Here is a 26,372-nt window from a genome sequence, read left to right on the forward strand (position 1 = left end):
ACAGCCTTGTATTAAAATATATATATGGCTACCTGTAAGCCCTCTGCTGCTGGAGAGTAACTGCATGCTTATAATCTGACAAGCAGAATAATGTAGACAACTTTATTCACTGTCTTTTTGTCTTTTTGTTTCTATAGTATCTCAGTAAATAAGAACGGACTAAATGTAAATTTGAACTAAGTCAGTTTTAGTTTTATGTGGACAACTGCCTTCATCTCCTGATATTCATTTGATTTTTCAATTAATTCCAAGAATGCCCCATTCATCATCCTGGTCACTTACAGACCTTTACCTGAATGCCTATTCTTTGTGTCAACTGGCGGTTCTGCGATTGGCTCCGCAGAATAACATGGAAGCCCTGAGGCAGACGATGGCAAAACACAACTTGGTACTGCTGAGATGAGGAAATACAGTAAATGAAAGGGCACATTTTTGTTTCCTCCCATGAATTTCTTGAGACAGTATCAAGAACAGACAGGAATAGCAGTGCTTTAGCAATGTTAATAATCAGCAACCAGTTAATTTTGGAAACATTTCCTGTTGTGCATGTTTATTTTCTGATATTAGGTTTTCGCTTTATAGATACTAGGGTCTTGATTCCAGATATCTGCTGGGAGGTTTTTGCTATTACATGAGCACAAACTGAAAATAATGAAAATACTGAGTCAGTCTGTATAAAAGGATATATTTGCTTTATGAAGAGATGTTGTTCTGAGTTACCATTTAGCACCTAGCTGCAATACAAATATCATCATGCATTGCAAAATGTTATAACATAACTAAGGATGCTGGACTTTTATAAATTTTTGTCCTTCAAATGAAGTTTTCTTTTGTGGTTTGGGCAAGTAAGGCTGTACTTACAATAATAAGCATAATGCATATTGCCTGTCTTGTATAGGTTGTAATGATATTTTTACTGCTATCAAAGTATTCTTGAAATTTACTATGCAGTAAACATTTCAGAAACAAATACACAACTTGTGTCAGATGAACTATAATATTGATTTGCTTCCAGTGGTTTGGGTTTATGGTTTTATATAGTGTTATAAAAAGGTGTATAAAAATGTCACATTTCATTGACTAGTGCATCACATCTGTGGCTGACAGTAACAGCAGGACAGTAAAGTCAAATTTTATGTATTGAAAACCACATAGTGAATTTTCAAGAATAAGAAAATAATGGCATTCTACATAGCAAACTGTAACTTTCAACTACAAAAAGTGAATCTGAATAGAGAAATTGTTGGGATTTCTTTTTGCTAGCATACAAATGCATTGATGCTACATGCTTAGATGATGGTTAAACATTAATATGAGGAAAGTGTACAGTATGTCAAGCATTTGGATGTGTTCATTTAATCTTTCCAGAATTGTGTTTATCTAGTTTTATTAAATAAAAATGAAAATATGCTTTTTAATCATAAAGCATATAGGTAATGTTTTAGTATACTATTTGGTTGAAAAGTTATTAGTTTTGCGGTGTGAGTCTGAGAATGTATAATTCTAACTGGGATAACCAAATATTTTTTAATGTTTTCCGATCATGCACAATAAGAAGCATAGTATCCTGGTTAAGCTTGTTGTTCAAGTACTAAAATCCAAATTCTGAAAATGTCTACCTGTTTTTTCAATTCTGTAGTGAGTGGCTGCCTATTGTTATGGAACCAAACTTTTATTCTATATTTTGTTTGCAAATAGATCTGCTCCTTAACACTACTGACTGCCTGAATCTGACTTTTAAACTGAAACAACTGGCTGTAAATCATAAATTGATAAAGGTGTGTTTACCTACTGTATATAGTTGCACTTTTACTAAAAAAAATGTAATAAAGCTTCCCTATGTTTAGATGCTTTGAGTCCTAAATGCTTTTCAGTGTATCAATGCCATTTTCATTTTCATGAAAAAAATAAAACATTCTTTCACCACTGTTTTGAAAGCGCATCAAATATAAAACAATAATTTAATATTTATCTCATTTTACAAGACATCAAAAGGTGTTGCTATCTAGGAATTCATTAAATTGTAATATTTAGTTCAGTACATCCAATCCTACAAAGCGCACAGTAACTACAATAGGCTCCAACAATAACACAATAAGCTTTTTATATATATAAACAAACAAATTACAGTAACTGTACATGCAAAACCTGTTCAACTGGCTACAGAGTTTCGCAGGCAATATTTCTAACAGGTCTGTCACAAAACAACTAATTTTTAGGAAAATGCTGATAATATGCAGCATCCCTTTTGTGGAACTTTAATACAAATTAAAAAGCTGGTTGTGTACAAAAATCATAAAAAGTACAGCCCAACATGACCACCATTGATTTGTTCGGAAAATCTATTAAAATGTACAAAAGTCCATTCAAAAAGGATCCCAATACTAACTTGAAGCTAAATACTGTTTTTTTTTTAAAAAATAAGCAAATAAAAGTACACATTAACAGTAAAATACTGATAGAAAATACTTGTTTTCAATAAAAATACATACATGTCGGTTGTTATCTGCCCTAGGCAAGCATTCTGTCTACAAATGCAAAAGGGTTTGCAAGCCTAACTCAGGATTATTGGTGAGACAATGTTATGGATATTGATGTATAAAGGCTCCAGAAATGAAACAGTTTTTTTACATTGTATTCAAAACTATGAGTACAAAGGTCGAAAGGTTATTGAAAGCAGATTTGAAAAAAAAAAAGTTTGTTTATGTATAATTTGCCTTCAATCTACACTGGATTTCATAATCTGTCAGTCCATATAACCATCCTTTCAAATTGTAGTTTTTTTTTAGATCAACTTATTTTATATTTACAAAAAACATGGTTGCCACATTTAACATGGCAGGAATTTCTACCCCAACTGGTAGTGTCTTATTTACATAATTTAGAAGGCCCACCTACACAGTGGTTACAGATAAAAGGGAATTGTACACTCTTGTTCCATCAGGGGATCTGGTGCCATGAGTTAGCAGTTCTTGGATCGTCATCCAGTTGTCAAATATTTTCTTGTTTCTCTTTTTCATCATCTTTTTGTGGCTCAGTTCGATGATGTTCAACTCTTTTTTGTCCTCTCCACCTCCTTGCTCCCTCAGACAGTCCAGTCTGCTCTGCTTCATGAACTCCCGCCTCTGCCTCTGCTCCTTCGCTCTCACAACGTGCTGCTTCCTCTCCTCTTTGCTCCAGTAGCGGCCCATCTTCATCTCGCTGATGGTGTCGTCGTCTGTCGTCATGCCGCTCCGTTCCTCCTTTATCCTCATTGCCCGCTCCTTGAGGAGCTTGTCCCTCACGGGTCTCTTGGTAATGTAGCGTGTGCCATCACTCCTGACCTTCACTTTCCACTCCATCTTGGGCTCCAGTGTGCTTTGTGAGCTGGGGTCTCTGCACATGCTCACAAGGCTCATTTGACTCTGGGCATACTCAACGGCAGACTTCTGCTGAATCAGCTGCATGTAGCTCTGGTAGTGCTGGGCATGAGCTGGGATATGAGCATGTTTGTAAGGAGAGTGTGGGTAGGTTAAGCAGGAGCTAGTACTTTTTGAAGGCTTATTGACTTCCGCAGTTTTCCTATCTTTTCCTTCTGATTGCTTGCTGGAGTCTGAATCCTTGGAGGAAGTGCGACCTTTAACAGAGGTTAACTCCTGACCTCCCACTTGGGACAACAAAGGCTTCTGAGCCACACTATTTGCCCCTGTCATACTGACAGCCACCCTCTCACTGCCCTGGCTGCTCTCTGCTGTTCTCCGCAGGGAATTGTCAGGGGACATCTCCAGTGTTAGAGGTGTGCTCCTGCAACTCTCACCGGTATTGTAGGCGCTTGAGCTATCCTTATCTGATTTCTCTGGCAGCTCTGTTATATCCGACAGCTCATGCCTGCGAACGTCGATGCTGGTGTTGTAGTTTCGGAAACCGCTGTTGTGTAGCATCCAGGACTCTCGATACTGCTCCTTCAGCTGCTGCATCTTGTGAGCTCTCACAATGTTGAGGCACTCCAGCTCAATGTTTCTCAGCTCTTCATTCAGCATCTCCAGCTCCTTGTCAACACTTTCTTGGTCACTTTTGTTCACATCTGTTGTACTGGTACTGTAGTAAAGACTGTACTGGTTGGCGCTCTTGACTTGACATTTCAGCTCAAGAAGCTCACGGAATCTCTCACACTCATCTGCAGGGATTCCCAGAAAGTCTGCATCTGTGCAGTCTGCAGATATAAAGGATTCGTTGCTGAACTGCATGTCCCCGCTACCGAGAGTGTCATGGCTGTAGGTCAGTTTCTTGTGGCTCCCTAAGGTATTGGAGGACGTGGTCTGGTCGTCTCCCATGTTCTCTTGCTCTGAGCTCTCATCGTTGCGTGTACTTTCATCGGTGCGCCCCACCCCGCTGTCCTTCTCGTGCTGGTTGGACAAAATTGTCGCTGTGTCTGTAGTTCCACCGTCTTCCTCATGCTTTTTCTGAAACACAGGTTTCATAAACAAAGGAAAAGGATGGACTCAGTATTCAGCATCAGAATCACATGGCTGTACATGAGAACAGGAAAAAAAATGACAAATGAAAGGTCATCTCACTTTGCTGCTGTTGCCTGAAAGACCCTGATTTTTTCAAAATGAAAAGCATTTTTTACCCTGGTTCAGAAATCCAGAGAAGCAGGAGAACTAATACTTGTAGAAACCTACTGTAAATATACAGTAGTGCCACTAAGAAATTTCTATATTGAAGTAAATGATGGGATACAGGGAGACCTGGACCTTGAGAACATATATTCTGTGAATTTCATCAGCTGCTTTTACCTTCTGAATGGAAATGCCATTTGTAATGACATATTTAGGACAATGTATTGTATTGCAAAATTGCCTTACCTGTTGAAGCATGCTGGCAGTGAATTGCATGGCCTGGTGGTGCTGCTGTTCCAGCATATCCATGTGTAAATCATCCAGAAAGTCATTCCTGTCATCATCCATCCATCCTTCATCCAGCTAGGAGAAGGCAATAACAGAATACTTCACTTTCCAAGATCATGAGAATACTAGTGATTCATACTTAACTATCACTGAGAAAAACTGACAATTACTTCAACCACCCTAAATGTTTGAAAGCAAATAATAATAATAATGCAGTGAGTTAATCCTTAAAAAATATATTTTAACAACATTGTACTGTATAGTTTAAGCCTTTAAAATATGACTAAAATGAGTAACACTGTGTCGTGGTGGTTTGTGCTGCTGCCTTATAGCTCTTAGGTCCTGGGTTTGATTGTGGTCTGAGATCTCTTCTGTGTGAAGTTTACATGCTTGGTGGAGTTTGAAGTTTATGCTTGTTGTGAAGTTTATGGCTTGGTGGGTTTTCTCTGGATGCTCTGGTTTCCTCACAACTTTCAAAGACATTCTGAGTAGATTAATTTGTGCTTCCACATTGTTCCTGCACATGTGTGCACCCTGCAATGAACAGATGTCTCACCCAGGGTATAGTTTCAGTCCTGTGCTTCTCAAACAGACTCTGGCTTTTTGTGACCCATACCAAGAATAAGTGGGTTTTGCTAATGGACAGATGACATTAAAAATTGTCCAGCTTCAAAAGAAGAACAGATGAAACCAGACACGTTCTTTTTTGCATTTTATACATCTAATGGTTGAATGTTTCATGTCATAGATAACCCTTGTCCTCGCCAGTAAATCTGCTGAGCTGGAAACTTAATTTTCTGCTACTCTTTTAGTGTCAAAACTCCACTGCCTCTCTCGAGCACGGAGGTGACGGTAGCAATGCTAAATTCCATCTTTCCTGTCTGTCTGTTTTACTGTTGTCAAAGTACTTGCTCTTTACAAGCATAATGGGAAATCCTGTCTTCTGTTGGTTTTTACACTATCCCCTGTTATATTCTCAGTTTCTACAATACCTTTACTTTAACTAAATAAAGGTATCATACTGTATAAGTAAAGGTGTCAGTAAAGGAACATTAACTTCAAATAAGAAATATAATTAATACTTGCAGGAGAACAAATATCTGAAAACATGTTCAAAGGTTAATGATAATTTACACAGGTTTCCTAGAAGGACAGCTATCTTACCTGAATTTCAGGCCTGGCCACAAGAAGAGACACATTTTTACTCTCTTCACTGGTCAGAAGAGCGACTGCTTCCTCCCTGTTCCGCACCTCTATACCATTGATCTACACAGAGAAAGTGAAATATAAAAATACATAAGAGATATTATAATAGAAAGGAATAGAAGCCAACCCTTCCTGAGGAATACAATCACATTAAAATATTAAAAAGCATTATAGTCCTGGTGTTTTACTTACTTGGATAATACGATCTCCCTCTCTGATTCGACCATCTTTAGCAGCGATGCTGTTGGGGTCAATCTAAAAAACAATTTTATAGACACGAAGAGAGTGAATATACTGTATGTAAAACCATCTTTTTCTACCATCTTGTAGCACGCTATAGAAGAAGGCACAAAAAAATGGCTAATATAATATTTATATGATTTTCAGGGTAGAAATAAGAATTCCAACGACCTTATATATATATTCATTTTGAAAAAAATGCCATTGTCCGTTACCATAGTGACAGTAAGATGATAAATGGACTGGTGGACAAATGTCATTCTTTATTCTTTTCTTCCAGTCTCTTGTAAAAAAAATATATCAGGGGTAGCATCCTCGATATAGGAGTAGTTTTGCTCATGGCTAATTTCTGCTTCTGTTGCTTTCTTTTGGAATGTGTATACCATGTTTTCCAGATTTTCATGACAACTCATTTTTCCCCAGCACTATTCTGAAACGCACCTCGCTTACGTAGATCCCTGTGTCATCTTCATCATCAGTTCTGTAACAAAGAGTGAGTCCAAGTTTGTCCTGACTGTTCAGTCGGTACAAGTCCACTTCCTAAAAGGAGGAAAAACACCACTCAGAACACTTAACTCCAACATTTACCTGAACATTAAAATAAATTCTAATCCTTTAAATGTAACAAAAGTTACAATTTCTCAAATATTCTATTGTCACTCACAAGTGCAGGTAATCTATATTGGAGTTATTAAGGTCTCTTTAAATCTTTTGTGAAACTCCGACTATTGCAGTGCTGTCATGATACAGATCCCACAAGGCTCAGGTAACAAGAAAGTATGATTACACCCTCTAATATATCTCACCATGTGAATACAACTGGGGTAGCAACAAAAGACCATGCTTCTTTTTTATTAATGCTTAGGATACTGACCAAAATAAATATGAATAATGTATTGACATGTCTGGAAGACAGCTGCCCAGCTCCAGCAGTCCAGCAGTGACTCCCTATTGAATTGTCAACATGTGTAATTTGTTAAATACCACAACAGTGTTTAAGTGACATGGCTCCATTTGTGACCATAGAAAATAGATAATAGTATAGTATAATCCTGTCACCAACACAGTTAACATTATGTACTTGTTTTAAAACATTTGTTACATTAATTGCTAGTGTACAACACATGCAAGAAGTACTTTTACTTCCTCTTCATCTATAAGTCTGATGTGTTTTTTGATACATTTCCTGTTACGATAAGAAATTTTAATGACAGTTTCAGTGAATTAATTAATGCAATGATTATTGTGATTACTTGGTACATAAACGGGACTACAATCTCTTCTAGAATGACATCTTACGTATATTAAGGAAGACAAATTATTACAGTGCACAAGCTCAGGTATTTTTTCTCATACAAAAAGAAGCACTCCAATGCTAGCCTGTGCAATCGCAAGGCTAAGAGGAATAGAACAAATTACAGGTATCAGAGACTTCCCATCCTGGCTGTAAAAAACAACAACTAGTGAAATCTTTATGACCTGCTTTAGTATATAGTCATTATGGTGTAAAATAGGAACATTTCCATCAACCTAAAATGTAAATCACATTAATAAAAGCTGATGTAAGCATACAGTTTGACGCTCAAGAGGAACAGTGTGACACATGAAAGACTTATAATACAAGAATTAAGTCTGAATTACATACTGTGTCACATCCAAAAAGAAAAACAAACGTCCTGAGAGTATGTGCCTGGGCATTTTTTTATTTTTACTGGAAGCATATCGGCATTTTCTTGGTAAATTATGATTCTCCTTAAAAAAAAAGTGCTTCTTTGCAGCCCATCTTCATGGCTGTTTTATAATGAAAACTTTCCACTGAAGAATTCCATTTGATTTACAAACCAACATATACATAAAATATTAAATTCTAAGAGTCTTGAATAAGTGTGTCAAAAGATTTTTGAGTGTGTTGGACATAGATGGCTGTGAGCTGCAAAGATTCAGTCATTCCCTATAATGAAGCCTCTGGGAACTAAGTGATATTTGTCTTGTTGTTTTGACATTTCCATTACAGTAAATGGAACAGTGGTAGGGTAGAGAGCATTTATCAATAGCAACAAAGCAAACACAAGAGGAAGACATGGGGGCTTTGTTATTGCCTTGACCCATCCATTGATCCTTGTTTCCAAGATATCCAGAAGATTCTTTAGCGGACTTAAGAAATATCATCAGGCCACTGGGAGAGTTCCTAGTGTTCAGCTGACTGTGTCATGCAGCAAGTTCACCTCTTGGCTCTACGCAGTACATCAAAGTCAAAGTTATTAATGCTAAGGTTTAGGGCAAATGGTGATAGGCCAATGACCTTGAAATTTTTATTTTTTTCAGGCTCTTTTCTCTGTCTGACTACACATTGACATAACAGTAAATTTATGAAGGATATGCATACTTAACTATTTTTTCCATACCCAATGCTCCAGGATGATTATTTTAACAGACCTCCTTACAAGTGTACTTTTGTCAACCAAATGAAAGGCATATTAGTAGTTGTCACAAATAAATAATGATGTTACCGTCTAGCATCTGGTAATGGTTTACTATAAACAAGCATCTCAGTTCGTGTCTGGCTTGTATTTAAATCTGTATACAAGGATAAATTAGCCATAGGTTCACAAATAAAAATGCTGTTCAGTGAAAAATATCTTGTGAGCTGCACAGAGTATACAATGTGTTGACAGTTAATCGCATTGCAGCCAAATGGTCTACAAGATATAGCTGTATTGTATAGATATTTAAACAGAATATCTTTATTTTAAGTAACAATGAACCACTGTAGAGACTGGCAATTTCTCTGACACTACCTCATATTCAAGCTCCTCTCTCTCCACATCCTGGTGCATGCCTTCCAAGAAGTCATTTGGGTCATAGTATTCATGTCCTGGGGAATGTCTATAAAAGCAACATTTGACAAAATGTGATACAAATATCGTAAACCTTTGATGCTCATTTCATATTCTTGGAACAAGAGCTCAGAACAGTTACTGTTTATACACAAAGTCCTGTAAATAAAAAGTTACTTTTTCACAGAAAACACAGACAAGACACAGAGACAGAAACAACTAACTTCTGTGGAATAATCACAGCAAGAGCTTGAAGTGTGATGCAGTTTTACAATTAGAGCAATCTACAACTTTTATAAGCAAACACTACCTTCTGGAAGAATTAATATACTGTAATGGGACAAACTCTCCTGAATTTTTTAGAGATCGTTTACTTTCTCAGTAACTGTCATGCATTTTCGTTTCTTTAACCACAGTGACCCAAAGCATTAAAGCATATTTTATTGTACTAATGGAAACAATTTTATAGTCTTATTCCCAGCAATTTATTATCTTGTGGATCCATAAAGAATTAAAAAAAACACACAAAATTTGACAAATAACTTATTGGCGCCAAAGGACGATAATGTACAAATCATTCTGTTTTATGATTAGACAATAAAAACAGTATAAAGGATGCCCACCCCTAAAAAAACAAAACAGTAATTTTAGATTGTCCTGGCACTCTTAAGTGTTAATCTAAGTCAATTTGCAATAGGAAAACATCCCGGATATTCTAAAATGTATTGTAAATACCTATGTCAGTAGCCACAATTTAATGCTTTTTCAGATACAGTAATACAGTATTATGACATATTCTCAGCAGACTTTTGTTCAATAAATTATTATTACAGAGTTTTTGTCTCAGAAAATAACCTGGAGAGTTTTTCAAGACCTAATTTCAAACATTTTATAATTAAAATTAATTTCAATAAAAGTAATTGTTTATAAGGCACAACAATCATAACACAACCTACCTTACCTTGCAGTTCTGACATATACTGTAATAACCAACACTAGTACATTGCTAGAGGCCACAGACTGAGAATTCTAGATATAGCTGTATGAAACCTAATACCAATATAAATTAGCATGAACCATAATTGTACTACCTGCCCTAGGCTTGGCTATCTCCCAGACTGACAAGTGTAATTTCTACATGGAACACAGCATATATAAGTGAATATTCAATTGGACTCCTGGGAGGATACAGTTTAATTTCCTGTTTAAAGGGCCTAGCAATATGTTTGTTAACTATAAAGGATTCAAGAACTGCACTGTTGTAGACCTAACATTTAACAGTACATAGCCCTTAGGCAAGATAGGAGTTTGCTTACAATTCAAAACAGCAACAAATATATACATATTTTATGACATTTGACTATAATTTGACAGTTTTTTTCTAAGATACACTGAATACAAACAGCACAGTAATTCAAGTATACCTCTTTCACAGAATATAGCTCCTTCACAGAATGCCATCCATGGCTTCTATAGGTTAAAGATGCTGAGATATGGATCAGTATTAGAAACCCAGCCAGTTCTACACCCTTTTGGTTTAATGACGACAGCTTCCAACTTAAGTGTGTGAGAAATGATTTTGAAATTGTGTTGAATCCTATTAGATGCAATATAAACAATTCTTAAATTCATGAAGCAGAAAATAAAAAAAGGAAACAATGAAGTTGCTGTAAAAGAAAAGAAACTGCAGTTTTCATGATGCTTTTAAATTCAGTATGTTGCAGTTTTACGGCTAAAACGTTATCTGTTAGACTAAAAAAGTGACCTGTAAATATTAAGGGAAGGCTATGCTTACCCTTCTGGCAAAAGGTACTGCTCAAGAACACCAACAGGTGTGCTGGGAGGTGGCAGTTTTGCCAGGGCCATGATGTGTTCGAAGGTGATGTCCGTCTGTGTGCTCATGTCTGCGAGCTGGGACTCCTGGGTGGCATTCAAAACTTTAGTGCGTGGAGCTCTTCGAAGCACCTGCACCACGATGGGCTCCTTGGCCATTTTGAAAGCTTCCACTGCCTGCTCATGGGTGGCTTTGGACAGATCTTTTCCATTGACCTGGTAAAAAAAAAATGTGCATGCACTGAATCAGTCACAAGCATGGTAATCTACATCTGCTCAGCACTGACGGGTTACAAGGCTGAATGACATTTCTTTAACTTTAGATTGGACAAGGGACAGTAAAATATTCGTCCTGAACTTCAAACTTCAATTGGAGTAGAGCGAAGAGAAACAAAGCTAAAGGCTACATGCAATTTAAATCACTTCTGTGCTCAATAATAAGTTACACCATTGAATTCAAATGAAAATAGCCATTATCAATGATTCTATTTGTGCCTGTTCTCCACATTTTACGATAGCTCAGTGAATGTATGCACACATTTATATGAAAACACTCAGTGCTATGGCTGGCAGTGTCAAAGAGGCTGGGTTAATCTGAGAAAAAAAAACATCAATATTGGCTTTGTCTGACCTTAAGCTGCCGAGTCTGTGAGCAGGCTTTTCAGATTACCCAGTTTAGCACACACACGCGCCACAGATATATTAAAAATGGAAATTTTTACTAACTCAATAATTTACCCAGATTAGTGTTGACCTTCATTTTTCTGCGTATTATATGTGTGATTTGCAATTCTCAACAGAGCTCCAATTAGCAGGACAGGAAAGAATTTACCACAGCAACTAATAATTAAAATCAACAGCATTAACTAGGAAGAACACAGGCGGCAGCCCGCCAGCAGTTGAATTTTTAAGAACACAAATGCCTTTCTTTGCCTTTGATAAACTAAAAGTACTTTGCGGATGATTTAATATTTTGTTATTGTACATTTGGTGGCAAGATGTCTATATTCACCATAGACCAAGGCTTTCCTTTAAGTATGTTTTTCAGGAGGCCAGACATATCAAGCAGTAATGAAAACATGAGGACTTCTGATGACTGCTTTCTGTATGGGGCTCTCTCCTAATTACATCAGGAGACATTAAGCCTCACTATAAACAAGGATATGAAGACAGAAGATATAGTTCAAAAGTGCACAGACACAGCTGCTCCAATCTTAAATAGGCTAAAAGATGCATACAGTATGTGCAATTTAGAACACCGTGCTGTCTGATAAGCTGTTTGAAGGACCTGAACTAGATCTTAAATGTGCCTTTAACAAGCCAACGCATTCTGTTACTTCCCTTCAAATAACCCTTAATTTCTAAGGAGTGGAAGTCCTTTCAAAACTTCTACTAAAATTACTTTATATCGGTTTTGCCTGTATTTTCACATTATTAGAGCACAGAATACTGATAATTACAACAACTTCTGTTGTCTATTCTAGACTGTTTAAAGCAATTTCTTCTTGGATTACTGAAGCATATGTCTTGTGGAAACTGTTTGTTTCCCCTGGATGTTTTCCCAATGCTGGATGTTAGCAGAAGCAAATCATTTGCAACAGATACTACTAACAAAAACTGTCCAAAAGTGTGGCAAAGACCAAGTTTAAAATTCAAAAAGTCAAAGGATAATGTATGATAACTTGCTAATACCCCTCCCTATTTCATAAAGTGAAAGTACTACTGAACCAAATGGGATATTAATTAGCATGAGCCTAGCTTTGATTAATCAAGGTCATTATACAAACTGAAATGAGGTGCCCTCATTTAATAAAAGTAATTTTCTCACTGTGAAAAAAAGTGACTTCCCTTTGGAAATTGACTGAATTCAATATTTTAACCTATGAAGATTAATTTGTGGAAAAGGGCTACAGTATGTTTCTATGAAGGAGCTAATTAAAGTCGGATTTGCCACTTGGCACATTTAAACTACTCCTTGGTGCTTTTACAACTCTTTAATGAAAGATGAAAGGACCGCCACAGTTCCAGCATACACCAAAATAAGGTATCGATCCTAAATTGACTCTTATTTATATCACAATTTGCTTGTACGAGACCAGTAGTAAATTGCTTTTTTCAGTTTTAAATATAGAAGGTACAATATTTTTTTTGTCAATATTCAGGCTTAGTGCAGGCACTGTGAAGCATGAGTGGTGCATTCACAATGATTAAATAAATGCCAATATTAAAATAAGTATGTCCACAAATGTCAATAAACTCAAATGTTCTGTTGACATCATTCCCTTCAGCAATATCTTTCATTCCAAGTTGTATATGAGGGTTTGCCTAGAGATAAGTATGAGATTAGTCTGTATAAGGAACACAGCAGCAGTGTCAATCATATTTCAGATTTATTCCCCACTCCACCTGAAGAGATGTCTACACAACCACGGCTCACACTCATTCATATTCATAGCTTACAGCACATGTATATACTTTCAAAGTTTAATATAATAATTCAATGTCTTTTAAGGATAGACCAATATGTTTCGTCCACTGTTGATATTAATATCTGCAGAAATCATGGTGTAAATGGAAAATGGAAATTTACTGTTAAACTTTGAAGAGGTTATGCAATTGCTAATAACTAAAAGGGATTAAAGCTAATCCATGCCTGAAGGATAATTGGATCATCTATAATGGCTCAACTTGTACTTCCTTAACATTGAAAATGGAAAGAAAAAGTGCTGGCTTAGAATGTAATTAGATATTACACACAATGTCAGGTACAAAACTAGTAGTTTGTTTAGTGCTAGTACCGTATATATACTGTACATGTACATAGACACAGAGATACAAATCCGTTAAATAAAGATATCTTTAGAGAACATACAAAAGCACATACTTTTTTTTTCGCAAGCCATTAGTCTTACTCACCTACAGTATATAATTATACATGTGGATTATGACCTTCAAACATAGACCAACAACAAAAAGTAATTGGGAACTTATCTTTGTTGTTGCACAAGCCAAGAACACAACAAAGTTGATTTTTTTCTCTAAACTAAATGCACTGGCGATAAGTGAACAATGCAGCATAGGATCATATAACAATACTAACAAAATGCTTCTTATTCAAGGTAAAATATGCATCAATTCAACTCAAGCCTTTTCCTTGAAGCTCAGAGGAGCAGCAATGACACCACAGCTCAGCTGTGAAAGATGAATGCCGACTGTGGCAACTTCTTTTTTTCTGCTTGCTCTCCTGCTTTTACAGGCTCACACAGCAATCATGACCCAGGATTCCCACTCCTTTTCAAAGGCACCTACCCCAAACAAAGCACTGCCACTCCCAATGTGGTCAGCACATCTCACTTGACTGAGCACGCTGGAAACATTAAAAGCACATGGTGAAGGGGCAGACTGCTAACATTCACAGACCTAACCTCTACCCCTCAGCATCTTTGTGCCGGACCGCTACGACAGTTTTCTTATAAATAAGTTAGCTCAAGATCTGCAGGTGGTAGAGATAAAAAAAACAGGACTATTACAAACTTAAACTGCAGTCTTTAGGAAATAATAAAAACTACTCTCAGATAGGCTAAAGTACGATGTCTATAATCATATTTATGTTGTAGAATTTAAATATTATATAGGTGAAAACATTTGCACTATCAGCCTAGAAAGTACAATATTAAGATAATTGGTATAGGGTATGTAAATGTATGCATTGTATATAACAAGTAAATCCTATTGCTGATTTTATATTATCTACTGCAAATCAACTCAAACCCAGTGTGAGGATGAAGGAATAGAGCACATACAGTACATCTACACAATACGAGCCTTTGACAGTAGGATTTATTACACCTTATATTGCAATGGGTAGTAATAACTCAGCAGTGTAAAGATACCACTAAATTACAGAAGAGTCATTTAATCTGAGGAGTAACACCTGAAGACGCGTGGCTTTAGAGAAAATTGCCATCAGACATTCACATTCAAATTCAAGCTGGTTGGATCAGATTTGTAACAGTTGTTACTTTTAACATTCTCAATACATTTCTTCATTTTACGGAATATTGTTTAAGTTACAGCAGTTTAAACTGTTTTTGTGATTTGGAATTGTAAGAATAAACATCACTTCTTGCAAGCCATAACCACAAAGTGTTTTTTTGCCCTTTTCCTGACAGATCAGTGATAACAAGTGAATGAATTAAAATGTACTTTTTCAAGAGTATCACAAGCACCCTGATTCTGTTAGCCTAGACCAGTAGTTCGGAACCTTAACTGCAGCCCGAAGTTAAATAAAAATAAAAGTAAAAAACTGTTGAAGTAGTTCAGTTCTTTAAACGTAAGATACTTAAGATCATAAATATGGAATGAAAGAGAATTCTATATTTAACCTTGCATTAAAATTAAGAATACATGAATAATTACACTTATTTTACGTTTATCATAAAATGTATAGGTTTGATGATACAGTTGTACTTACATGCTTGTGCTTCATTTGTGTTTTAAGTGATTTACCTTTTGAAGAAATCTGGCATGTCTCATACCCCCAGAAAGGGCATCTTGCACACCCAGAGAAAGACCCACGGGTCTAGACTGATAAAGCCAATGACGTCATGTAACCCCTCAATACACAGGTGGGGGACGGGAAACATAAAAGCAAACATTGCTTTATTAAATGGCTGACATTTGGATTTCGTTAAATCCTGGTTGTGTACTCTTCTTCCTAAAAGAACAGTAATGAAGTCTGGCTTTCGTTTGCCAAGGCAGGGTCTGAGATTTAAAACTTCCAAGTCTTTTTTACTGGGTGAAGGGATGAGGGAATTCTCAGCACATATTCTTTTATACAAACCACATCGTAGAGTCCCCCTGTTAATTAAGGATATCAGCTTTATAAGATCCTGGTGAAAAAAAAAAACTTTTTTTTTTCTCCAGCTGTAATTCCTCCCCCCACCCCATTACGTCAAGAGAGAAAGACAGACTGTTATTCTCAGCTGGGGGTGATGTTGCATACTGTGTTCCTCACTTCAAATCTGTGCCCCAGTCAAGGTCACAACATCTGTGATATCTCCAAACAGCTCATTATGTTGTTTTAAGCAAAAGCATTGTCCTGGAGATAATTTAAATTACCAAGCAGTGCCACACTTACACCTTCTTGCTAACTCCAGGAATTTAAATCAGGCATAATTAAAATCTGAACACAGGTTGACAGGTGTTCACATTTTAGGTTTCCTTTCATTGTTGACCTAATGCCAGGGTGGCTAAGCTGTTATCTTTTGTTGTTACATCTTTGTTTTGCTTTGTAACAGCTGCTGTTGGTTTTGGAAACCAGGGAATGGATAAGAAATCAAATCAAAGTTCTAGAAATTATTATAGAATAAATCTGTTTAATCACGGTGGTTATTGTAGTATTGTGGTGGTAACAATTTAATGATGCTTTACTAATTGACTTTTTATGAAAAGCCATCTATTGTTTATCTAAGCTAGGATAAGATGGTTTTCTGTTTGTAGATTAACTTTTTTTTCCTTGTTTCCTCACCTTGCAAATACACTTTTAGAATTTCTGTCACTTCAACAGATCACACTCATCTGATACTGGCCAATAAACACAGCTCTCCATTTCAGAGTCCCATTTAGAGTGACAAAAGATCATGAATAGTAAAATGGTAAACGGGGATAGAATTGATCAGTGCAGATCTGAGACACTGGTGAAACAAATCTTCTGTAAAAGAACGACTGAAGAAGTCTTTCATTTCTGGAAAGCCATGAAAAATCCTTGGGAAATACAGTCTACAAATGTGCATTCCAACAGGCCACAAGTGTCGCAAGCTCTTTATAAGATTCTCTTCATGGTTCGATACACTTCTTAAGCAAATTCTATGAAGTAAAGACAAAAAAAAATCTTCACAACTTTAAAGATTTCATACAAGATGTAGAGGCTTTAAGGCTTATTCCAGTACTTTATTGGTGGAGTGTCGGAAAGAAGGTTCAAAATGTAGGTTAATTCTGGTTGCGACAGCTGCTAATCCGCCTTTTATTTTACTTTTAACAGTCTTAAAAGAAGCGATACAATCTCTGTGAGCCTGGTAATGGACTTTCTTCATGCATGTGTGCCATTCTTTTCAGTGATTCAGGGAAACAGTTACTCAGAAGAAATTTCTCCAGCTTATTTAAAACACAGAAGCCTTTATTTACTGTAGTATGCTGTTTTACTGAAGAACAAAGAATAAACTGGCTACATGAAAGCAGTTAATTAGCATGTATATATAAAAAGGCAGCATTATTTATTCCCTCTCAATCTTATTTAGGTGTAGGACACTTTTGTTATCTTTCTTTGGTTTCATTTTTGTTCATTGTGATGACTGACTATTCCCTTAGGTGTTCATTAAAGAAATTGTGTTTTTATACTGACTGAAATCTGAACAAAATTTAGTTCTAAATGACAACAAGAAAAGCCCCTTTTATTTCTACCTGCCAAAACACAGATTCTTGTGTATCACTGTTATCACAGATAATACACATAAAGGAGTGGGTGATATTTTATAATCAGAAATGAATAAACCAGAAATCTAGAAAGCAAATTACATTCCATTCAGTTTAAATAAATAAAATGCTTCTTCTTAACAACAACTATAATAATATAGTTTTAGGCTATATAAGATCTTAGATTACAAACTACACCTTTTTGAAAACAGCAGACTTGCTGTTTCACATTAGTTACAAAAAGGCTTAACACAATTACGTAGCAGGTCTCTGAATCCACTCTTTGATTTCTGGTGTACGTCTTCAAACCTACTTCGTAAAAAAAGTAACAGATGAATAGATGCAGAAAAAAATGACTAGAGTCAGCCTGATGAGGCTAAAATCATAGGGAACAGCTTGAGAATAATGTGCTGTCATCTCTCATTAGCAATGTTATCATAGTCACCACTATGAATATCACATGAACTAGACAGAGAGGAGACCCATTTTTCTAAGGGTACAACACAGCACTTGACAGAAATTCCATATTTTATTTAATCCAAAATTTGTCAACCTGCCCCCACTGACTTGCACAATGATGATTTAAGGACTGTATCAAAGTAAGAGGCGCATCTTCCGGGCAGCAGCTGTGCTGTGCTTTCTTGGAGTCTAGCTCAGTCCAAGCATAGTACGCCTTGCTGTTCTGCTGTCGGGCAAACGCTAAAAGAGCTACTCAATTAAATTTATTATTCCAGTTCAGAAATGACACTGAGAAACGAACACATTACTCACACAAAGCATATGGATATTGCAATTAAGCTCTCTCTGCCTCAGTGCAGAAAAGAGAAGACATGTGATTTGGAGTCACAGGTCATGTCCAGATGTCAGTTTAAATACACATTTGCAACTGTATTAACTCTTAATAACACTGCCTCCGAAGCTGTTAAGGACTCCTTGTGACTGGCAGCTGGGTGAGTACACTGTCTAGAAATGCGTAATGAGAAATAATGAGTCTCTATCATACAAATTAAAAAGGCCTGCTACTTATTCATTTTAATAAGTTCTTAAAACCCGACATCTTGATGTTTTATTCATGATGATGTTGCTGCACAAAAAAGGCCTGTTTCTCAGTCAGAATATTTGTGTACACATAGAATAATTCCTTGTAAAGTATGCTGTGTCATGTTATGAAGCTTTTTTTCTTTTGGCCCACAATGGCTTGTGTCACAAGTAATAATTTATTTCTCATTTTTTTAATTAACCATAAAATCAATTACAACAGGTTTCTGTTAATTATAGTTTTCTCAAATTGCTAATGTCTTGTTCTGGTCTGAAGAACTTATGTTAACTTTCATGACCCAAATACAAATGGCATTTATACATTAATATTTTATGTTCTTAAGCAGACTCAGTACAAAGCAAAGCATAAGATGTATAACAGAAATGAATGCTGAATGATACTAGACCTTTAGTATTATAAGCAAATGAAATCTAAAATCACAGACTCTTTCACCTAATATGCAGTGTTAATGCTTCTTTTACTATGCTACAATTTGTACTTAAAGTAAAAGTCCAGAAGAATATAGTTTTGTGTTGAATGCTTTCATGCACTTAAAAAAACGTCATTTCCTGAGAAAGAAATGATACTTAATGATAAAGTGTTTGAAATTGGTGATGGATATTAAGTTAAAAAATTACAAAACTAGAGGGATGTCCTTTTCAGGTAAATTACAACAAAAAGAGATTAGGAAAACGAAACCACCTGTGGATTTTTGTCTCTTTCACACTTTATCCATTCTGAACACAGGCCTATTTGACTGCTCATGAGTGTTCTGAAAAAGGATCACGAAGCTTGAGTGATAGACCAGGCTAGGCAACAAATGCACTTCTTCTTGATACTGTTTCTAAAGCACACACCTGTTCAAACTGACCATACCTACTGTACACATAGCTCTCTGTAATCACCTTCAGTGTATTGAGAACATCGTTGTCTCCAAAGCTCCCTTGCACAACACATCCAGTGAAAGGGGTGGCAGAGATCTCATTACTCCTGCCTACACCCTTATCAGAAAACACTGTGCTTGCATTTTCCACAGCTACGAAACACATATTGCACAAAAACATATTCAACTTGGTTGTCTTTTCATTTCTCTGTATTAGCCCTCTTGGTATTTACCATTGATTGATATTGAGATTCACTTATAGTAATTCACTGAACTGGCTGTAAAGAAAATATCATCACAAAATACAGTAGAATGCTCATAAAATTAGATAACGGGGGAAAAATGGTATTGTTAACATAAGAATTCAACAGAATAACAGACAATGTGGGGTGAGAGTATTCCATTAAAATGCTGACAAACTGAAAGAGAAAAAGATGACATCATATATCATATCATATCTGGGGCACTCAGAATATCAATGACTAGTTTGTGCTTTCACTTAGATTCAAGCAACTCTCTTGCATTATTAAAGAAAAACACAACCGACACCCAGTTTTTAAGCTTTTGCGCACCCTCACTGCCTCCAAGTTGGAGCCTGTGTCTCTTCTGCCTCACTCGTATGTGACAGTATTGCGGTGAGTAGCAGTCTCCAAAGCCTGGTCCCCTGTGGTTCTCCGCCACCTGCTTCACAATATTAAACAGATGTGGAAATGTACCATCATAAACCTGCCTGTTATTAAATTAACTACATTGTATTATTTAGGCCTCACAAGCAAATTTCTTTCCTTTTTTTTCACCCTGCAACTGTCAAGCCTCATTAGGTGCACTGCAGAAGAAAGCAAAAAAGTCTAATTTGAGAAAATGTTTTTTCTTACAAATAAAGAGTAAGACACAACACAATAGATTCTTAGCATGAATGCTTTATCTCAGAATACTGTACTTATTTGCTGACAATTACCTTCTTCACATCTGCTGAGATTTGACCCTTCAGACGTCTCCTGGAGGGATTCCTGCACTTTCAATTTCTTTCCCTATTTTTTAGTCAACGTTTGAACACTTTTATTTTTCAGAACAATCCTGTGAAATATAACCTTCTGTACAGAAAACTAATATAATGAAGTTAAAAATGTTAGTTATTAAATGTAACTGTCTGACATTTTGAATAAAATTTAGCAGTTGGGTAGACACTATCGTGGTTAAGCCAAAGCTTGATTTTGTTTAGTTGTTTCTCAGAAAATTCAATAGATGATCATTTCTAAATATTTCTTTTGTGCTGCTCTTTTGTGAGGGATTAAGGAGCCAGATACAGTGGACTTACAGAACTGCGGCTTTTTGAAGCATTCATTTCCCAGCCCAATCAATTCTGTTACCTTCCATAATAAACAAAAGTGGGAAAATGATGCAAAGTATGTATAATGGCTATTTTTATTATGGTTATTATTATTTTTTCTTATTGAAAAACACACTAAACTCTTCCCCGAGGTTGATATACTGAATGTGCTCATTAAAACCAATACAAAAATGCAATGAGCAGAGAAAAAGAAAAATGGGCAAATAAAATTCACAGAGAAGAAATCTCTGTATACACAAGCAGAAGTAATACATTATTCAAAGCTAAGTCAGGGGGAAAATTTCAATTGCCAGTTTCTGGTAAAGTTCTAATTAAGGAAGGGACTTCTGAGCCACAGACAGGCGCCACAGTCATTAAAGGGCAGTTTTCTGAAGATTATGGGTCTATAGACTGTCAAACAGAGTTTTCACTGCACTAGCTCTGATTCACTGACTGTGGAACTACTGGAACAAGTATTATGGTGTAGCACATACTTTCTGACTTTGATATAAGCGTGTTGAGTTCACTACAGTAACCAAGGTCAAGTTAATACTGAATCACTTGAGCAGGCTGTTTATTGCCCTTTGGAGGTTTTAATTATCTCTCAGCTGCAAAAAAAACCCAAAACAAAACAACATTTTACAAGATTCTTATATACAGTAGTTCTGGATAGGACATGCAATCAAAAGCAGTAAAAGTGCACTGGGAGTAGGTTTTGCTCATTGCTTAAGCAGAAAAATTACTAAGATTAGACATCAAAATCTAAAAAACAGAGACACCACAGAAATTTGAAGTGCTAGGCAGATACAGGTAGACACAATGGGAGCGGGGACTACATAATCAAAATCCACATTTATGTATGTTATGCATACCATAAAGAGGCATATAATAATGTAAGAATATTGCAGATTTAACAGACTGGTCATCAGGAAAGAAGACAAAACCCCTTGAACTTTGAAAATGTAGAGCTTCTACATTCCACATTTTATTTAGTACACACAATCTCTTTCTAAAAACACTGGCAAGTATTGGCTGACTAACTGGACAGTGTGTGAGGAAGTAGGGCATTAGAAATCTTTTCCGTTACAAACAAGTTTGCTTTAGCTTCAATGCTCAGTTGTAAAAGATGACGATAACAGTACAGCAGTTACTACAATGCAATCAATAAATCCACCAGGAGAATTCAGGTTATAAATGAAGTACTGTATTACTTGGGGAGCAGACACTGTTTTACAGGGGAGAAGCATTCAGCTGAAATTGTAAAAGAATGATCTGCAGCTACGATGAAAGTGCTGAAATAACTATGATTGTTTTATGTATGATTAAAAGTGCAATAAGGTATGTGTGCAACAAGAGAGGATTCCATTGTTCTGCATCATTAAACTCACAGAGCTCTGAAAGGAAATTGTAGGCAGCATGCCAAAGCCCTTAATGAAGAGGATCTCTTTGAATTATCTGTGGGTGAGGCAGGAATAAAGCCTGAGTCCTAGTATATTTGATCCTTTTTGTGCTGCCTGTTACGAGGGTTTAAGAAGCCAGACATACTGGACCTACAGAACTGCAGCTTATTGAAGCATTAATTTCCCAGCCAAATCAAAGCTTCTACCTTCCACAACAGAAAAAAAAATCAAACACACACACAGCTGCCAAAAACTCCAATGGCATGCTACTCCTACTGTATATAAGAATTTAAAAGATGTGCACAAAGATGGTTTTCACACCACAAATGTGTATTTGACTATTTCACAGTTCATTAGACCATATTTTCAGCACAACAGTACCCAGCTCAATGGGAATTTTCTTAATTGGAAATGCCAAGACCTTGCTATTCACCAACAGGAGATTTTCAGGCTAAAGTGATAATGTCAAAATATGACTTTACAGTCTGTTTTCTTGATCCAAATAAAAAGGATAACACATTCTGTTCAATGTGTTATCCTTTTTATTTGGACCAAACATTCAAAAACATGTTTTTAAAAATCTATCAATGTCATTATTCTTTGCATCAACTCACTAGCTTAGTAGTAGTGAGTTTTGCTTTCTTGTTCATATCTAGACACTACTGTTTAAAAACTTGCATTTTTAATTTTATTACCGAACAGTTTTTCAGAAACTCATAGCATCATATAATACACATACTGTACTTTACACAATACAATACAGGTATAGCAACGTGTGTAAAATGAAAACAGACAAAAAAGAACAGCAATAGGTCAACTTAGCACTCAGTCAACCCATGAGTAAAACTTAAAATTATTCATTAAAAGCTCTTTAAACAAATTTGAAAGATGCTGGCAATAGCAGAGTTTCCAATGGATTTGGGCAATGAGTTTCACAGACGTTTTGCTCTACAACCCACTGTGTGAAGCCTTGTCTTCAGCAGAGTAAGAAGGCCTGAATCAGCAGATTTGAGAGTTGGACTATATTCATGCAATAAGTCCTTAACATAGCCTGGAGCTAGACCATTAAGTGCCTTATAAGTGAGATCAAGAGATCCTCTGGTCTCTAGGTAGAGAACAATTTTGTGAGCAATAGTACACCTTTGTCCCTTATACTGTCACTGAGTGCCAGAATTTTTTTTTATTTAACTGGGTGACAATTAATTTTAATGAGACAATATTATCGCTCTCTTTGTTACGATTTACCTAAAGGTTTTCTGGCTGGTTTTGACCTGGCTGAATTTTATTGGAAGGTATAAGGAAATTACAAATCTACAGTCAATGTTACATAGACATCTCACACAATATGGCAAGAAATATTGAAAAAGAAGGCAGATATTACAATGACGCACATTTACCTTCTAAATTAAATTCTTAAATAAAATATTTTGCATAAACAACACACACCATTTACAGCTATGGTTATTTTGGAGAAAGATAAAAGAGATCTTTAAGATTTCTTACAACAAAAGTGTAAAAAAAGAGTGTAGCTTTCAATTCTTGTGTGCAATACGCCTTTGCTTTCTCCCACTCACAAATCAGGTGATTCTCCCCATAGAAGCAAATGGAAGTCTACAATAAGAGAACCAGCATGGTACTATGGACTGAGAGCTTGCCAATCAGTGGTAATAGACAGACAGCACAACAGGTTCTGCAGTGGTTGAGCGTAAGCAGACACAAAAGGTTTCTTACAAAAGAAGATGAAAATGGAATAAAACTGTAAGCCCCTTTGATGCCTTCTAAGCTTGTATTATCTGTTGAATTTACCCTACCTATAACTCATTTACCTTTGCAAAACAAAGGCTGTACAGAAACAGAGAAAACCTTAAGTAATTTCAAGAGAGCCCAGATGATCAAAGCACAGAGATTTGCAGACAAAACACTGATATCCTCTGGTCTCTTGGTAATGTGGGAGAACCAATTTAAAAAAAAATAATGAGTGAAATTTACAAAACACTGATCATGACATTGACTAAATGTAAACCGGAATAAACCACCCCACGCGGTAATGGAAATAGAAATTCAGAACTGCATTTAAACAAAACATTTTCTTTAACAGCAGAGGAAACTGTTGTGTTAATACTGTACATTTCCTTTCAGTAAAAAAAATCTATTCACTGGCCTCTGACAGATTTATAAAGAACATCAGAATAAATTATTTTATCCATGGTATTATTTATAAACCAAACATGAATCTTTGTGTATATAATACTATTCAGAATAAAACACTTTTCTTTAGCATCTGTCATTATTTGTAAACAACAGTCAATTTCACTAATGGTTTTGAGTTAAAGCTCCCCCTACCGCTCTAACACATAGACACAGAAATATTATAGTACAGCTTCCAACACTAGCCTTTAGCGTAAAAACTGTGAGAAATATTAACAAGGAATTGAACAAACCCTGTTTATAACTTATCTCATATTTAATCTAATATCTAATATTTAAACAAAAACAACAAAAGCAAGTAAAAGATGCTTTGTTACACATCTGATTGGCTAAGCTAATGAAACACCCTTTACCCACTTAAAAGATAATTGCGAGTAAGTTCAGTATAGGTTGAACAACTGGAAAAAGGACACTTTGTGAGGAATCTAAAGTTCACGCCAACATTTCAGTACACCAAATGTGATTTTTAACATTTAAAGTAATTAAACATTGACATTTAAAATATCATACTTTTTTAGAAAACAAATGCCTTTAAGATGGTTTAAGATAACAAGATGTTCTTTTGAACCCAAATCCAACATGGTGTCTCAGTTTTAAATGCAGCAACGAAAAAAGACTTGAGCAGGTTGCTTATGATACTGTGCCTTTTTGGAAAATCAAATTAGGTTCTTGACCAAATAAGGTTTTCCAGATCGCCCCTCTTTTGTCAATTATGCAGGTTTAATCTAATTATAAAAAGTGTGTGAATAAAATCCATTAGCGAGTGTCTTGTTAGGCATGTGAACAGAGAGAGTGAGCTGACTTTTCCATGTCATAAACCCGTTGCTCTTAAAAGAAAATAAAAATTTGCTCCATCAGCCATCAGAAGTTAAACATAAACTTTGCTAAAATGTCAGAGAGGGGTTAGAGACACAGAACCCAACATCAGCACTACGTTCTATAGAATGAAGTAGCACAAAACTGTCTGAGAACACAGACAAAAACGTAAAAGGTATCAATCATCATTCCTGTCCTTTCTACTTGCTCCTTAAGTGCATGACCACACTGTGACCCTTCTGCAAGACCTCTTTGGTGGAAAGTGTTAAGCAATTAATTTGCAGTTTAAAACTAAATTATTCAAGTGAACCACATGCGTTACAAGTTCAAAATGTGCAAAATTAAGAAAAGCATAAACAGATTAAAATTCCCTAGTCATTACACTGTCAAACAACACGTGGGTTTCAAAACACATCAATGACTGACAGTTTCACTCGTGAAAAGGAAAGTATTACCAGTCTTCTTAAAATCTTAGCACAGGAAACTGATGATGCACATCTACTGCACAGCAGGTATCACTAGTAGCACTAGTATTATCATTATTAGCACTAGTAGTATCAGCAGAGCTTGCTTACATTAAGGAGCCAGTTACTCCAAGTTACCTGACAAACTTCATACAGCAGTTTGTATTGCTCCTCTTGCTTCTGAAGAGTACACAGACTGCATCCCATGATGAAGGTTATTGCAACATAAATTCTTCTAATCCAGCAAGACGGACAGGGAAGGAAAATAAACTGTTACTTGCTGAGCAGGTCCTTCATGTGCTCTAGGTAAATTAGTTTCACTGCAGATGATCTACACTGGTGCTGCCTGTCTTAGCAGGCTTGTGACTCCAGTGCTTACACTGTCTCTGGCTCTCATTCACTCAGTGAGCACTGCACTCCTGCTGCTGCCTCACACAAGCTACTGAAGCATGCGCCACGGCACAGCCTATATACGCCTGCTCATGCATATTAATCAGCTCTCATTGACTATTCATGACATGCACTGTTACAGGGGGCCATAATTGCTGAGTACGACAGATGAAGTTTCATTAATTAACAATCATTACATCTATTGTGCCGAAACAAAATGACAGGCACTGCAGCATTTTGTAGCTGTTATAAACAAACATGACTTTCACACGAGAGGTCAGCCAGGAGTTTTTACTTCTGCATCTTTGTCTGCGACAGGCTCTAAAATTCTAGATCTGGTTTCATACCCAAATGCACTAAAAT

At 36.2% G+C, this 26,372-nt stretch overlaps 1 protein-coding gene across 2 annotated transcripts in view; it reads right to left on the reverse strand.

The window, feature by feature from the left end:
• Window positions 1–661: 661 nt before the first annotated feature.
• Window positions 662–26,372, reverse strand: part of pdzrn3b (PDZ domain containing RING finger 3b) — a 111,856-nt gene continuing 86,145 nt past the window's right edge. For both annotated transcript variants that reach the window (XM_088917292.1, XM_088917293.1), the window contains 7 exons: window positions 10,968–11,221; window positions 9,134–9,221; window positions 6,777–6,875; window positions 6,288–6,350; window positions 6,054–6,155; window positions 4,848–4,964; window positions 662–4,442 (listed from right to left, as the gene is read on the reverse strand). In XM_088917292.1, the coding sequence (XP_088773418.1) occupies window positions 2,895–4,442; window positions 4,848–4,964; window positions 6,054–6,155; window positions 6,288–6,350; window positions 6,777–6,875; window positions 9,134–9,221; window positions 10,968–11,221 (2,271 nt within the window). In that variant the 3' untranslated portion in view covers window positions 662–2,894. The remainder of the gene's footprint in view (window positions 4,443–4,847; window positions 4,965–6,053; window positions 6,156–6,287; window positions 6,351–6,776; window positions 6,876–9,133; window positions 9,222–10,967; window positions 11,222–26,372) is intronic.

Source organism: Atractosteus spatula, chromosome 5 (genome assembly GCF_055471065.1).
Source record: "Atractosteus spatula isolate fAtrSpa1 chromosome 5, fAtrSpa1.hap1, whole genome shotgun sequence".
Taxonomy (NCBI): domain Eukaryota; kingdom Metazoa; phylum Chordata; class Actinopteri; order Semionotiformes; family Lepisosteidae; genus Atractosteus; species Atractosteus spatula.